This window comes from Varanus komodoensis, unplaced genomic scaffold (genome assembly GCF_004798865.1).
Source record: "Varanus komodoensis strain SLA01 unplaced genomic scaffold, ASM479886v1 scaffold110, whole genome shotgun sequence".
Taxonomy (NCBI): Eukaryota; Metazoa; Chordata; class Lepidosauria; order Squamata; family Varanidae; genus Varanus; species Varanus komodoensis.
Window position 1 is genome coordinate 1,029,505 of NW_025335318.1, and position 17,007 is coordinate 1,046,511.

The following is a 17,007-nucleotide window of genomic DNA, read 5'->3' on the forward strand; positions in this document are numbered from 1 at the left end:
CTGAAAGCCAAAGCTTACAGTACAGCAAGATGTGAATTTTCTAGAGTTCTTCCTTCCCCGTGTTCAGAGGCTGTCAGGAAGCCGCAAGCAAACTCCCCTTCCAGGGACACAAGGCAGAGTGAAGCTGCTTCAATTAAGCAAGAGGATTTGCTTCTCACGGTGAAGCAGCCCTTATCAAAAGAATATAATTGGGGAAGGCAGTTTCATGGCAATTACCTCTGCTACTCTTCCTAATTAAGAGAAATGGATGCTGTACCTGAGGCCCAGGCATGGCTCCAAGAAACCATCCTGGCTGTGGGATGCTGTAGAAGCTCACTGCACTACCTGTGGAACCTTAACAACTCCCTTACCATTCTTCCAGGATAGCTTGTCCATCACGCTGCCCTCTTGTTTGCTGAAGAGGGCTGCTTGCACGATATAAGCAATGGCCCTCACAGCCTGAGCATCTGAAATGGAGTGAATGCTAAAGTGCTTTCACCAATAGCTCTCTGCTTTTGAGGGCTGAGAACTAGGTTTAGTGCCCTCCCTTTGGTGATGGCCCTGGCCACTCACGCATGGTGCTCAAGCCAGCCCATGCTCACAACAACATTACACCCTTCCTGACAGGGGCGCTGCCTCACCGACCGTATTCAGCCAGCTACTCGCTCAAGTTTAGCATTTCAAGTCTCCCCTGCTGATTCGACCCGATCCATCCGTTTCCCCAGAACACAAGGCAGTGACCATCAACAGCCAGGGCAACCAGGATTCTGAGCAGCTGCACTCACTCCCTTTGGCAGAAACACCTGGGGTGGCAGAAACACAGAAACCGCCCCGGCAGCATGCTCTGGATTCCTTATGGGCCTGCCCTTGTTGGGCTGAGAGAATGACGGCAGCATTGGTGCGCTGGTGCAATTGCTGAGCGAGGTGGGGGAGCAGCAAGAAGAGGGTTATCTGCGGCCCTGAGAACAACAGTGTGTATATTCAGAACAGAAATTGCTTGTGCTCACTGACCTGTCCTAAATGGGATGCTAAAAGTACAATGAAACCTGAACACACATCCCTAGAATATCCTGACTCAAGACTCCAATAACTTAACCACAGTTCTGCTGATGCTGGTAGCTTGCTGCCTCGGCTGTGCAGAAAAGTCTCCTCTGTTAGTGTTGTGTCCACCAAATGATTTGGCTTTGTTTGATTGCATGCAAGGGGAAAACACAGTTGAACAGGAAATCATTTCAACACATCATGCCTCCTACAATGCCTTGACTGGGATCTAGAGACCAGCCCACAGAAAAGGGCAACCAGAACTGACCTTCCTGTTCCCTCTCTGCTCAGAGATGGTGTCAGGGCAATGGGCCACTGAGGCTGGAGTCCTGAACCTTTGGGAGGCTATCTGCCCTAGCACTCAGCTGCCCATGGGCACATACAGGGAGGGAGGGAGGGAGGGAGGGAGAAAGAAAGAAAGAAAGAAAGAGACAGATAGACACAGCAGTTGCTGGGTCCTGGGGTTTTTTGGTACCAAGCAAAAACCCACCCTGTCTCTGCTCCTTCTAAGGGTTGAGGGACTCTGCTGAATCCCCTGGGGAGGAGGGAAGGGAAGAGGGAGGAATATTGTTCAGAGACAACTCCTGTGAATGGAACCAAAGATGCCTCTGCCTCATTCACCACCTTCCATCCACCTCCTTCTACAGGCAAATCCCTGGATCCAGATCAGTTTTTTAAAATGTATCAAGTCACTAACAATTAGGTGTACAATAAACTAGTTTTGAGAAATCAAGAGCTATACATCCATGTGTACACCATGTCCTAAAGAAAAAAAATATACTCAGCAGAACTGTCAGCCCAGAGGGCCCGGCACAATGCCTGAGCACAGGGGCATCCTGATTTTGGGTAGCCCCTGACTACTCATCCATGTATCACCAAAACAAGCACATGACTCCTTATCTAGTCTGTTGTGATGTTGACCTGCCAGGATCCCAGTTCATCCAAGTCCAGGGGAGATTGCCTGGGAGGAGGAAGGGCTATGGGAGTGCATTGCAGACCCCAGCCTCATGGCAGACCTGTGGCCACTCACAGAATCCTGTCACAGCGATGCCTCACCTGAGTCCTAAAGAACCTCCTGGTCGACATCCATCACTCTGCTTCAGTTCCCAGCTCTCCTTTGGGTGGAAGACCCAGAGCCATCACTGGAGCACCTACCTGGCTGTGGTCACCCAGGGTCTACTCAGGAGGAGGGGAAAGCCAGGGAAGAAGCAGATCCAGTGCATCTGCTGAACTTAGGAAAGGAGACAGCTGACAGTATGCATAGAGGTCCTCTGTCTTCTCCCACATTGTTGCTGGGTTAACACCCCACTTTGGACCACTGCTCCAGCCGTGTGCTCAGGACACTTCCCCTCACAACCCCTTTACCCAGAGCTTTGTAAAGAGTTACCTGTGGAGGTGTGACATAATCAGCTGTGTCCATGATTTGGTTGCTGTATTTGCCAAAGCCCTTCACCTTGGTCACCACGGAGGACTCAATGGAGGTGTCCCTGATCTGGTATGCCTTTTCATGAAGGAACACCCACCTGTGGGGGGAAAAACCTCTTAACAACTCCTCTGGAACAAGGGAGGAGGTATTGCCATGGCCTTTTACAAAATTGCAAGGCATATAAAGATCGCTCTGGACTTGCTCGCATCACCAAAACAATATTTTAGTGCAATGGGCCTGCATGAAACATTTTAAGCATCCTTTGTGGAGCATTATCTGTGCTAGATCCTGGGGTCTGTGAGCTTCTTCCCCTGCCTTTGCTTAGCCCTTTTGTGGATACTGTGGCCTTCTCTATCAATTTCCATTACTATTATTTTTCAGCTGCCCCATTTTGGGGTCCCTACTTCACTCAGTCCCATCCCTCCTTCTCTGGGCCTATCTGCACCATCAGTTTTGATTGCAGCAAATGGATACAATGCTGCTCATTTGTTCAGCTGCAGTTTACCAACATTTTCTTATCAACACCTTCTGTTTTGAGAATGCCACATTTTCCTGGGACTGGGAAATGCAGTATGTGCTGAATCTGGCAAAGGGAAAATCAGCTGTTCTTGTGACTGTTGTTTGGGATGGAACATGAATGTGTGGGCACCTAATGAGTCCTACCGTCCTTGGGTCAGAGGTCTTTCCTTTGCAGTCCTTAAATACATTTGTTTGGCTACTGAATTCTTCTTGGTGACTGACCAGTCTGTTCTCCAGATGCTAGTGGTCGATGGGCAACTGCGACACTCTTCCTTCATAGGGTTCCTTCCCTTCAAACTGGACTTGTGGGACAGCCCTTCAAACAGGGGGCATCTTCAGATAGAGGCCACCTCCTGCTGAGCTGGACATGTGACCAGTAAGTACCCATCCGCCTGTTTCTAAAGTGACCGCCTACTGCTCTTTGACAGTGCTTAATTCTCCCCTTCTTGGCTTCTGCAACATCATCAGCAGTCAAGAAGTGTCCTTCTGCCTGACTGGGTGCAAAGGAGGCTCTTGCCCCATTGAGAGCTGTAGTGAAGAGGGAATTTCAGGTGGTGCAACTTCAGATGCAGAGATAATTCGAAAGCACAGCAAGGGTCATCTTTAAAGCCCTTCACAGTCTGAGTCAAGAGCATCATAGAGGCATTTTCTCCTATTTGAGCTGTGTGACCTTGGACCAGTCCTGGGTGTTACAGTTATTTCTGAGGCTTTGTTGAGAATTCCTTGCCCACAGGACGTCCATCTGGTGAGCCCCACTGAATGCAGCTTCCCAGTGGTGATGCAAACACGTGGAACACTTCCCCTCTGGAGGCTTCGCAAGCCACATTTCGGTATGCTGTATGTACCTTGTGAAGACACTTAAATTTTGACAGATCTATGGCACCTAGCCTTTGAAAAAGACATAGTACCTATCACAGTCTTCAGATTATTGAATAATTTACTTCGTTTCCATTCTGCTCAATAGCCAAAGTTCTCTGGGCAAGCTTCCCTGCCAGGCAATCAACAAGGGTCAACCCTGTCAAAGGACGTTACTTTAACCAAATTGTGGCAATTGCCTTCTCACTTCTTGTTAGGTGCTGCCCTCTAGTGCTAAGATTTACCTTGGCTCATTGCAGCAATACGTGGCTTAAATTTCCAGCGAAGTATAGCTGCTGGATATGGCACCGCTGACTTTGCCAAGAACAAGGCTAGGCAGATGATCATCATTTGCTGAATGTCATCCGAACAAATTTACTTGGAAGTAGATCTCGCTTATTTCAATTACGCTTGCTTCCAAATATGAGTCTTCACTTAAGAAAGAAGCAGTGCAGAGCACTTTGCCCGCCTTGGGCTTCAGTGAATCACGGCTTATAAATGGCACTTCTCTTCATTAGTCTGATTTTCCGCATATAGCAGGGTATATATGCCATCTCCCCAGTAATGGCAATTCCATACCTTTTATGGAATATCAAACAGCCAGTCCTGAGTCAACCATTTTCTTTGGCAAACTGTTCCAAAGGCCAATTAATTTTCCTGTGAAATATTAGCACTGAATTTCCACTCTGGGGACGTCATCCTCACTGTTGGATCTCACACTGCTTGCCTTAAATAAAAAACCCATCTCTGCTATGTGACATCACACCCTGATCAGGTACATGCTCCGGAAGCCTGTGTGAGCAAGCACAGCCGGTGCTGTCCCGATGGTGCTGGAAGAAACTCTTTGAACATCAGAAGGGAGTGTGGGTGGGTGGGCAAAACCCTTGGGAAGGATCAGATGCCAGCACAAGCAAAGCTGGAAGCCACTAATGGATCAAATCAAATTAGGGTTTTTCTCCCACCTCCAAGCCCGCTTAGAAATTAGTAAAATGCTTACTACATTAAGCACAGCACTCTCAAAAACAAACTGTTTTCTTGGCTAAATGGTCCAGCTATTTCCCTACATTTGATGAATACAGAAGAAGCCAAATGCGACTTTCTTAGTGACTCCTCTCCTGACATCTTTGCTAAAGACTGGGAAATGTATTGTACCTCTTTCCCCCTTAACAAATACACAGTTGTTGATCTTTGTTTGTTGCATGGGATCCTGCCTGTTTTGCTCAAGGAAGAGTTTCTGTTAAAGCAATGTTTCATTCGCCAAACCATCCTGCTTTTGTCACTGGTCCAGCATGCTCATTGCTAATGCTGCCAACATTATGTGGCACGTACCGGAGGTTCAGAAGGAGGATCACTAAGGGTGAGTGACACAACTCTATTTCCACTATGTTGACACCATTGTAAAACTTCTTTAGCACTTAGAGCTGCCTGGTTAACTGGGAGAACACCTTCTTCCTTTCACACCTGCCTGGATACTGCAGTCACTGGATGGCATCCCCTGGTAGTTCCACATGGACTGATGGCCCCACTGGAGTCTTCCAGGAGAACATCCTTCAGTGCGGCTATGGCATTTCTATGGACCCCACTGACTCTGATAGGGTGCTGTTTTTGGTGTCGGCTGAAGGTTGTCTTTGTTTTGGGAAGCCTTCCTTTTTGACCAGCCACAGTTTTAATGTTATCCTGTTGTTTTTATTCTTTTATCTGTCTTTTTATTGGTCACCACTCTGGAATCTGTCTCGATGTGGAACAGTAAGCAAATGGTGTAAATAAATATAAATACATTTGGGGGCTAAGGGCAACCCTCTCACACCACTTCAGTGCAACAGTGGAGATCTACGTTTTGAAAAGAGGAACATGCACAAGCAAGGCTACCACATCCCCGACAGTGATCCCTTGTATTTAATGAACCTTTTTGCTCTATTGTCATCCAAATTCAGCTTCACTTGGATTTGTGTTGCTGACCAGCTCCTCTTCCAAGAATAAAGAAATGCTTTTTTAGCTCCACTTGAAAGGCTTCGGGTACCCAACAGGCCCCATAACATGGGCACAAACCAGTCGTGCTAAAACAACTTTTTATTGGTGCTAAAACAGTGCAGTGTTTTTTTAAGTACTGAAAATGAAGTTGAGGATAAGCACATGAGAATGGTGAAGCTGGATCAGAACACGAAGCCATCTATTCATGTATTCTCTTCTCGCAGCGACCAACCAGTTGCCCCTGGAAACCAACAGGCAGGACATCAGTAGAACATCTTCTCTTGTCCATGTTCCCCAGCAACTGATGAATGCATCCTGCCTCTGATACTGCTGGTGGCAGGTAGCTACCAGGAACTGAAGCCACTGGTAACCTTATCCCTCATTAATACATCCCATCCCCTTTCAAGCCATCCAAATTGGCAGCCATCACCATTTTGTGGAAGCAAATTCCATAGTTTAACTATGCATTGTGTGAAGAAATACTTCCTTTTAACTATACTGCTCTCCCTCTTGGGCTCCGGTATCATGGGAGAAGAAGAAAAATGTTGCCCCATCAACTTTCTTCACACTGTGATAATTCAGTACACTGCTACCCTGCCTCTTCTTCCTCACCGGTCTTCCTCTAAGCTAAACAAGCTGAGATGTGGTAACTTTCCTTCACAGAGGAGGCACACCACGTCACAGAGGACAGCTCTGCTGCTCTAACCCAGTCCCATCCATCCCGAGCAAGTACTGCTGAGTTCAAATGGGTTTACTCCCAAGGAGGTGCACCTAGTAAATCCCACAGAAGAAATGGAAGTCTATCACTCCCAGTGAGCTATGCAGTGTGCAAGCCTATGGGCAATTTATTCAGAAATGCACCCTGCGGTGTTCACTGGGGCTTCCTCCCTAGGAAGCATGCCTGAGTCGCAACAGCTGTGAGCTGAATTGGGGCCTGTGCATTTATTGCGCTGTTAGGTACAGTAATTGCCCTGTGCGGAATGGAGTGTTCATTAGCCTGCCGAAGCCTCGGAAGTGGAGCAGTAAGGCGGGACTTAACAGGCAATTCCTCCCAGCAACAACACTGCATCTGAGAAGAGGACCAGCTCTCCCTGGGTAGGGGAGGATGTGGCCAGCTGCAAGAGGAAGAACGGCCGGCAAGGCCGAAGTGGCTATTTAGCTTAATGGAACTTGGGTTAACATGGGAGAGGGGAAGCTCCCTCCAGGCACTCAGGTAAAGCTGGTGTGTGTGTGCAAGAGCATGTGTACATTCAGACAGTTATTGGAGGGTTTGCCAAGGCACCAGTCATTTCCTGCCATCTTCCCCCCTCACCTCAATGCATTCATCCACACTCCCCTGGGACTGTGCCTAAGGAATGTAGCCTCTGTCAGCAAAGGAACTTGCTCCATTCCTCTGAGATGGTTGCGGCTTCTCTGCGCTTCATCCCATCGGGCGCCCCACCAACCTCCCCTTGTTCATGCCCAAGAGTCATCTGGGGGACCTCAGCTGCTTCTCATAACATCCCGTCTTCACAACACAGAATGCTCCTTGTGTTTGCTCTTTTACTGACACATTTGTGCCCTTATTAGAATCATGTTCTCTCAGAGAAAGTTTTGCCAATCTCAGCTGGACTTCCTAGTAATTAGACAGCTCTGATCTGCTTTGCAGTCTTCACTGCATTTATCTTCAGAAGAATTCAGCACCCCATTTTACAGACCAGGAGCCAAGGTTTACAAATAATGACTTCTTTGGGGCCCAACAAGGAGTCCGTGACTGTGGTGGTGCCCGATCCCAAGTGCCTAAACCCAAGTCTCTCTCTCTTGTTACTGGGCTACGCTGTGCCTTCCCCGACCAGGAAGGACACCATGCAGGTGAAGCAACCGCAGTGGAGGCAGTGACTGGAGCGCCTACCTCCGTAGCCAGAGCGGCTGTGCCATGTGCGACAAAGCCAGTCCCTCATCAAATCTTAGCTGGAGTTGCACAATGGACATAACAAGGCCCCTAACGTTGTCTGGCCCACAAAGTGCTGTGTGAGTCTTGCACCGAATTTCTTTCCTAGCCTTGTTTTAGAACATGGTGTTATGTATGCCTCACTTCCCCAAGTGGTGGGGAGTCCCAGAGGCAACACAGTCCACCTTCTGGACAAAGCTTTTATATTTATTTATTTTATTTATTAAAACATTTCTATGCCGCCCCATTCGCCGAAGCCTCGGGGCGGCTCACAACATAAAAGAAAATACAATATAGCACCATTGCTCTGTCTCATACACGGAACTGTACAGGGGTTCTAAGCAACACCGAACTTTCCTACTGCTTCTTCCTTCTTCTTTCATCCCACAAAAACCTCCATTATGGATGGAAAGTCCAAACAGCTGCATGACACTTTTGGACCGGTAGCACTAGGTGCTCTCTGTCTGCCAGGATTTTTGGTACTATCTGCTTTATTGCTCATGTACAAGCAAGCAGTACCTGGCTCCTACTAGGCAAAGGATCTGCTACACATCAAATGTCAAAGACACTCTGCATCCCAGTACCCGTCCCTCAACCTACAACATGTCTTTGCTCCTCTTGCTGTTTAACTTTCATGTCACATTAGCCACCCACCCACACAGACACAGACACACACGCCTGGAGTTCATGGAGGACAGATACAATTTTCCCAGACTGGATGCCTTTCTCATTCCAAACATTCTAGCATTCTAGAAAGATCTCAGCATCAGGAAACCATCTTCTAACAGTGAGCTCCCATGAGATCCCCATGGGCCATTAAGAAACATTAGCATCCTTTTGTCCATTCCCAGACTCTGATCAGGCATTGCTGGAAGTCAAAACCATAGTGATAGATCTATGCATAATAATCAATAATAGTAAGCCCACCCCACTACCAGGGGCGGCTGTTCTTATATTACTGTCTTGCTGCACTTGCTGCCCTTCAAGTTCACTGTTCCCTCTCCTAGTTAATTACTACTTTTCACACAGTACCTCATTATCCCTATAGCTCCTATTTCTCTCTTATTTCTCTCATAGCTCTAATTTCCATGCTTATAGCTCCCCGTCCCTCACACATGTGCATAGCCTGCCCAGCCAGGCTAGCTTAAAGCTGGCCACGTTTGCTCACAATCCACCACTGTGCCTTCCCAAGCTGATTTCTCATGCAGCCTTCCCTCTCTCACGTAAAATACCTGAATCACATTCACCTATGTATGCTCCAATTTTGAAATCACTTTATATGTGGAAAAAGTAAAGTAAGTAAAATAAATAAAGTTGCCAAAGGATTTTGAACAAATATAACCAATACATTCAAGCCCACAGTTTTCAAAAAGACCGAAAATATCTAGCATTCAGTACTCTATGGAAGTCCAGGAAAAAGGGAGTTATTCCATATGCCAACAAATTTTCCAATTGCTTCTAATCAATTATAAATCATCAACTAATTTTTTAAAGAGCTTCCTTTTACATCCTATTAATTGTTACATCCGATTTGTCATTGAATTCTTCAATCATTCTTCTATTTACATAATTAATTTTAAAAGTAAATTTGTTTATTTATTTTACTTTTTCATACACACTCACGTACACACCTTTTTTCTTTCTGTATTTTATATATGTCAATAATAATAATGATAATGATAATAATAATAATACATTGAAATCACTTTATTTGAAGTAATCCCCCAGGAAGTGATGGACTACACCCAAACAAGAGGCCTGGGGGGAAAGTGCATTTCCCTCCCAAAGCCATCACTGAACATCTTCCAGTGCCGTCCCAGTTCTCCCATGGAACCCCAGCTGCTGCCTTATACCAGGCCAATCCGTTTGTCCCTGAGGCCTGGGGGGATGGGCAACATGTGGCCCTCTGGCTGGTTTGGCTGACAACCCCCATAAGCCCTAGCCCGGAAAGCTGAGGATGACAGATGATGGGAGCTGGAGGACAAAACATGTGAAGGGCCACAAGTTGCCCACTCCCAACTAGTCCACTGTTGCTACTCAGATAGAATTGCTGTGACTGGAAACATCTCTATCACCTGCTCAATGTCTCTTTTCACTGTCGCTCAAGAAGCAGACCCCAAAACTGAACCAAAGCCTTGTCATGTTCAAGACATTCTGTAGCACCAAGGTGAGGGTCACACTGCTACTGCTATATTCATAGAAACTCCTTCTTCTCTCTCAAATAATCTCCCAAATCCAGGACAATCATTGTCCGCCACAGTTACTTTTCAAGAATGCCACATAGTCACCAATTTCTACCCTGCAATTTCTGCAAATTCAAGTTTACATGTTTTGTACTTCTTTGCCTGTATTTGCATGAACACCCATCCTGGACTCCTCAAACTGGAGTAGGGGAGGCAAGTTTGCCCCATCCTGTGGCTGAATACTACAGATGCGCAGATGACCAGGCAATTACAGGAGTCCCTTTGCAATGTCTTTACAATCACATACTGTGGTGCAAAATGTTGCCTGAAACCATCCCAATTCTAACCTTGCCTTACAAACAAAGATGGTTATATTTGCAAACAACCTTGCTTTTGTAAGCAAGTGACCAAACAGTGTCTCCCGTGGGAGACCATCTGCATTTGGTGGAATGGAGTTTCTTTTGGACAGATGCAGAATACACTGGTTAAACAGTAACACACTATACATGACAAAATTTTTCTTTGCCTATCAAAGTGATTTCCTCTTGGCTAACTGTGAGCTGAAGCTCAAAAGTATGGACAACATTCTCTCAGAGGAACATGCAGATGAGGAAACAGCATCTTTGCAAAGACAGCATTTGATATGATGCTCTTGACACCTAGTTTTCTTGACTCTCCAAAAAGTTTCCCAACTACAGCACCACAGACATGAAAGAGAGGGGAACAATATTCTATCCATTACCAAAATCCTACCAGCAGAAGTCATTTTCAACAGCCCCATGAGCTCCTTTCTGCCACATGTAGCTGCAGTTTCCTTCTCTAGAGCTGGCGATTTTGGGTTTCTTTTAGGATTCTGCAAGGCTGGAGTATATTCCAAATGCAAATTCTAACATCTCTTAAGACTGGCAGGGGAGAACAGTTCCGCTGATGACCCCAAGTGGTCACTTTAGGAACCAATGCCACCTGGCTTCTCACCCCTTTCAGTAATAAGATGGGAGAATTTTACGAGGAAGAAGCGGGAAGAGGTGGAGAAACAGCAGCAGCGGCAAAGATAGCTAACATACATTTGGTTGCTTTCCCTCATCTCTTTCCTTGTCCCTCTCCCACCACACACTAATCAGCATCTTACACAAAAATGTTAGCACCTCTCAGACAAAAAGTATTTTGAAGATGATTTGCAGCATTTAAACTGTAAACCCTTACCTGGTCTTCCCAAGTTAGGACAAGCTTCCCCACCCCCATTCACCTGCCTTCCCTCACCCAATGAAGTAGGAAATGATGAGCAACTGGACAGCCCGGTTGATCACGCCGATGGTCCAGCTCTTGACTACCACTGATTTGGTGGTTTCATAGGTGAAGAAGTTTGCCACGCAGCTCATGATGGAGGAAAGCATGGGCCCTGAGGGGCAGATCCAGGGTGCTCTGCAATGAGATGAGAGTGGCAAAGTGTTGTGATGGGTCTAGGAGTAGACACAATGGTGTAATCTGTGCTGATAGAACATGCAGAAGATGTTTTTTGAAGATGTCAGGCTCCCTCCTTCCTTTGGCTACGTCTGGGCAAGCTCGAACTGCAGGGACCCCTTTAATAAGATCTCTCCCCCTCCCCCACCCAACACGATGGTGATGCCGTTAGAGAAAGGTGGAGCTTCCCGGCTCATCAATTACAAATTAGATTCTAGCGAGTGCATAGATCTTAAGCATTAAATAATGAATTGCAATTGCTGCGTTTTCCCTGAGTGGTGCTCCAGCTTTACGGACTCTGCTTCTGCAGCATTAGGCTTTCTTTGCACAATCAGAAAGGGAGGGGGGAAAGGGTCAGAGAGGCAAGGAGGCTGCATAATGCTTCCCTTGGAGGAAAACTTTGAAAATGTAAAATGGGTTATAAGATGTGATACTAGCCCTCACTAGCTTCCAAATTAACCCCAAGTCGGGCATAAGAGTATGCGTGTGCAAAGTTCTTGGCTCTTCCTTCAGAGGACTGGTCCTCTAGACACATAATTTTACTTCATTTAGCAAAGCCTATTCAAAGGCAGTGTATGAGGACAATTCAGAAGGCCAGTAAAGCAGCTAGGAAATTTAAGAGTATGACCTTATGCATGTTTGGATGGAGAAAAGTCCTACAATTCTCAGCATTCCACAGCCAGCATGGCAGCATCTTGTGCTGGCCACCAGGACAGATCGGGATGCTGCTGGTCTATCATCCACCCCATGACCCACAAATTTCCTTCCCTGAGCTGAAGGAGGTTATCTTGGCTGCAATGCTCAGGTTGCCCAGGCTATTGGTCTGGGTGGCGGGGGGGGGGTTAAGTTTATTGCCAAGGATACCCTATCTGGAGTGGCTCAAAATGTCATAGATTCCATGAAAACCATGAGTCTGTCCCAACATGTCCTCTGCTCAATGCATGTAGCAGGCCTTGCTCTGGATTTATTTTTTCAGACAGGCATGAAGATCATGGGGACGTTGAATCAGTCCCTTTGTCATGGTCCGCCTGCTGGAACTAGTGCAACTGTTCCCCTGTACATTTGTGGAAGACCTATTAAGATGGTCCACCCTGGAGGCTGATGGATACAGATGATTTCTAGAGGGTTCTTTGGGATTTCTGGATGCTTTGATTGGTGGTCCTATCAAATCCCTGGTTGATCTCTGGAATACAGAGGTGACCTAGACATTAGGCATAATTACTCCTGAGGTTCTTCTCTGTGATAGAACTCATAGGGTTCCGTGGCACTTCCCAGAACTGAGAGCAATGGAACAAAACACGAGATGAATTGACTGCAGATGGAGGAAAACTCCTAGTGAATTCAATGGAACCCTGATATTTGCCTATGATCAAGTATATTGGAGGCAGTGAGAGCAGCACTGGCTCTTTCAGGCCTCTGTCAGCCACTCTGCAAAATTTTCCAGGGTCTATATGCTGAGGCTGGCCTGAATGAATATATTTGCTAGGAACCCGCAGGCTAAAATCTCTTGCATCTGCTGGGACTTCCATGTTATCAATGTTGAATCAGGTGGCATATCCAGAGCACAGTCTACTTAACTTCTTTTGGATGAGTTCCAGTCAGTACAGCGCAATGATCTCAACAAGGTGCTCAGACAGGTTCATGCAACCACCTCTGTACTAGATCCTTTCCTCTCTTGGTTTATAAAAGCTAGCAAAGAATGAATTGCCAGCTGGAACGGGGAAGTGATTAATGTGGTGGTGAGTCCACACTCCTGAAGAAACCCTCACTGGACCCATAAGTTCTTAATAACTTTAGGCTGATTGCCAAAAATCCCCTTCCTGGGCAAGTTTTTTAAGTGGGTGATGGCCAACCAGCTCCAGGCAGTCTTGAATGGACCTGATTATCTGGACCCTTTCCAATTGGGTTCAGGCTGAGTTTCAGCACAGAAACAGCTTTGGCAGCACTGTATGATGAGCTATGCTGGGAGAGAGATGGAGGCGCGAGACCCTGTGGGTACTCTGGATTCCTCAGTGACTTTTGATACCATCAACCAGGGGCTAACAAACTGAAACTCAATCCAGACACGACTGAGGTGTTGTTAGTGGATTGAGGGATTTCAGCCTATTTTTGATAGGACAGTTCCTCCAAAACTAGGAGATCCATAGCTTGGGGGTATTCCATATGTCATCTTTGTCACTTGGGGCCCACATGGCCTCAGCAGCCTGGATAGCCTTCTACCAGCTCTGACTAGTGGAGCAGCTACAGTGCTATCTGGATAGCAATAGCCTGGTTTCAGTAATCTACTCTCTAGTAAACAGGATTATTGTAGTTCAGTAAATAGGGCTGCCCTTGAAGATCATTCAGAAGCTGCAAAATGTGGCAGCCAGATTTGTAACAGAGACCAAAAGGCCCAATCATCTAACACAAATTTAGATGTGTTATATCTAAATGTAAGCATATAGGCAGTTACATTGGCTGCCTATATGCTTCTGAGCCCAGTTCAGGGTGGTTTTAACCTATGAAGTGCTGCACAGCTTGGGACCACAATACCTGATGGAGTACCTCGCCCAACCACAGCCTACCCTGATACTATGATCAAATTCTGGGGGCCACTTCTAAAGGAGGTTTGATTAATGGCAACAAGGAGAAGGGCCTTTTCAGGGGCAGCCCCCCAGTTATGGAACAAACTCCTTACTTAGCCCTGCCTTGCACTACCTTAATATATTTCCCATGCCATATCAAGTCTGTCCTTTATGACAGGGCAGTTAATTAGTTTTATATTATATGGGTGCATCATGTTAACTGCTTACCTTACGCTTTAACTTGTGTAAACTATTGTAGCTTTCAAAATTCAGTTTTAAATTTTGTATCATATTTTGATGTTTTATTTTTTGCATCTTATATTGTTTTTTCATCTGCCACTGCAAAGCAGCATTGTCCTTATCACCACCACCACCACCACCATCAGTCTAGCCAGCTTCTGTAACTGGAATGGGGAGGGTATATCTGAGGCAGCAAAATGTCTTGGGAGGACCCTGATGTTCCCCATCAACACAGGTTCCCCTTGTGAACTCTCCTTGTGTGAGACATGAGACCAGAGGTGCCTGCCCCTTGCCACACTCCTCATCCAAGTTATGCTCTCCTTGTGTGGTGTTGAAGCGACTTATAACATACCCTGTGCCCGGTTGCAGCAATGCGGCTGACACAGTTTGGAAGGAATTCTCAGTGACAACTTATAGAAGTATTTAGAAATATAGATGTTTACAAGCGCTGAAGACACTCTTGGATTCTTGCCAATCTCTAAAGGATTTGTCATGTTATCCTACTCCAGCAAAACCAAAAAAGAGTCTTAACATACTGTTCTCTGCATGTTTCTACAGGGAAAAACATGTGATCATGTCCCAGCCTGTGTAAATGTGGTGCTCTTAAAGATGAACAAATCTTGCTGGCATCAACTTTTTATCCACTTTGTCAGAAGTATAAATATGCCTAAAACTCTGCTAACACTTAATGCCTTTAACAAAGTGGACTGGATATTCCATAAAACCTCATGCCAGAATGAAGTTGTTAGTCTTTGTTTGAGCTTTTAATTCTTTCTGACTCTCCAAATAGGTGTTGTGATTTTAGGATGAGCAAAGTGGCATGCCATAACATTATCCAGAAACTCAAACTTTTCAAGTTCAGGCAACCAACTATAATCTGCTCTGCTTGGCAAGTTTTGAACCTCAACCCTACTGCTCCTGAAATCAGCCAGATGATCCTGCCCCCTTCCCCCACCAACCAATTAGTTGGTACTTTCCCTGCTTTTGCATGCCACTCCCACTAAAATTTGAAATGCTTCTCCTAAGACTTAGTTACTGGAGGGAAGAGCTGTAAGCTAGAACAGGGTTCTCAGGGGTTTTTTTCTCCCAGGGCCTTCTTGAGAGCACCAAAAATCCCCCTGAAATTCACCAGTCAATAAATGGTCTCAGATCAAGGTGGGGTTCCCACAATCAGCCTGTAATTGTTGGTAATAATTTTATATTGCTCTCTAATCATTCTTTGAAAATAGCTAAAATTCTTTACAATTATTTCCTTGTAGCAGAGAGTTCCATCATCTAGCATTCCTCAAGTTAAGTCCAGGCATTGGTTTTGGAAGTATTATTCCTCTCCAGTTTGAGAACAATTTGTTTATCCAGAAGTCTGGGCTTCTAGCCCAGTGCCCATTGACATCAATGTGGTCAGAATCTCTCTCTCTCGGCACCCATCAGGTTGCCTCCCTCTTATTCATTCCATTTCTAGAGGCATTTCCTTTTTTAAAAAACTAGGAGAAAGTAAAGTGCAAAAGCAAAGTGCTGTTCTTCAATTGAGTTCAAAATCTTTATTTGGGTTTAAAAAGCAATTTTGTATTTTGGAGCACAGACTCCTACCCCCAAATCTCTGCTTTGCAATTCTTGGATTCTTGGGCTAGTTACTTTTCTATTAGTCTTACTACTTTGCCTTCTGGGAAATGAGTGTTTTGTAACTGGACATGCCCACCATGGAAGCCAATTCATGAAAGAATGGGTCAAGCCGCCCATGGTAGCCATGACCCTCTCGAAATTCCAAGTGTCCACAACCTTCAGAAAGTTAAGAACCCTTGCTCTAAGCAAGAAAACAAATATATACCGTTTGTCTCCACCTAAATCCCTCCTACCCAGGTCCTGTCATTTCTTCTCCCCTTCCACTTCACTTGGACACTCTCCAACTGCCAGTTTCATTCTTCTACACACACGAACACACACTAGCTTTGCTCTCTAACTCGCTGCCACACTTGCCTGTGCATGGTGCATCCATAGCACTGGGCAGCTTGCGTCCCCCAGACCCAACCTACAGGCAGAAGACGCCTGAGCCAGCATATGCCGCCGCTCGGGCCACACCCCTTTTGCTTTTGGCTCCGCCCACCACTGAAAGGGAGTCACCAAGAGCTGCTTCTAAGTTGAACCCTGGGCTAAGAAGGCGTGATAGCCCTGCTCTAGAGTCATTGTAGGGGGAAAGGATGTTGGACGGTTAATTTCTGCTCTCCCAAAGTACGAAGCATTTTCTCATATAAAATCCAAACATTAAAAAGTTTGAACAAAGTAACTTCCGTTTTTGCTATAATTTTTGTGCGTGAATGACCGAAAGAGGTTAGATTTTTCCAAGGTCTATGAGCAGCTCTGACTTTCATCTTCTATAAGAGGAAAGTGGGGGGAGCACGTCTCGACTGGAGAAAGAGAATCGCCATCTCAGCCCTTCCTATACCTCTGATACTAAGCGCCTTGCTCCTACAGGGGCAAAAGCAGAGGTCGGGGGCCTCCAGACCCTGGAGATGGACCAGCGCAGCAGCCAATCCAGGCACAGTGGAGGAACTCACTGCCCCAAGATGGGGAGCTTCAATCTCAGCCATAGAACTGAGGCAATGCGGACGTTGCCTTAAGGAAGCTCCGCATCGCAGTCCTGACCGTCGCTCTGCATCCGAAACTGAGCAGATCTCGCACTCTTAACTTTCCCAAAGCAAAGTTCGTCAGAGTTGTCCACACAGGCGCGAAAGTGGCGGCCCTTCTGTACCTTCGTAGAGAATCATGTGCAACGGTAGTTTCCCTTTTACCGGAAGTTTAAGGCAGAGCAAAAGCGATGATGGGATACCTCTATACCTTCGT

The 17,007-nt window shown here is 46.1% G+C and overlaps 1 protein-coding gene across 1 annotated transcript in view; it reads right to left on the bottom strand.

The window, feature by feature from the left end:
* Window positions 1–16,987, bottom strand: part of P2RX3 (purinergic receptor P2X 3) — a 31,721-nt gene extending 14,734 nt beyond the window's left edge. The window contains exons 1-3 of the mRNA XM_044420839.1: window positions 16,916–16,987; window positions 11,165–11,326; window positions 2,408–2,543 (exon numbers count right to left, since the gene is read on the bottom strand). Of these exons, the coding sequence (XP_044276774.1) occupies window positions 2,408–2,543; window positions 11,165–11,298 (270 nt within the window). The 5' untranslated portion in view covers window positions 11,299–11,326; window positions 16,916–16,987. The remainder of the gene's footprint in view (window positions 1–2,407; window positions 2,544–11,164; window positions 11,327–16,915) is intronic.
* Between the last annotated feature and the right edge of the window lie 20 nt (window positions 16,988–17,007).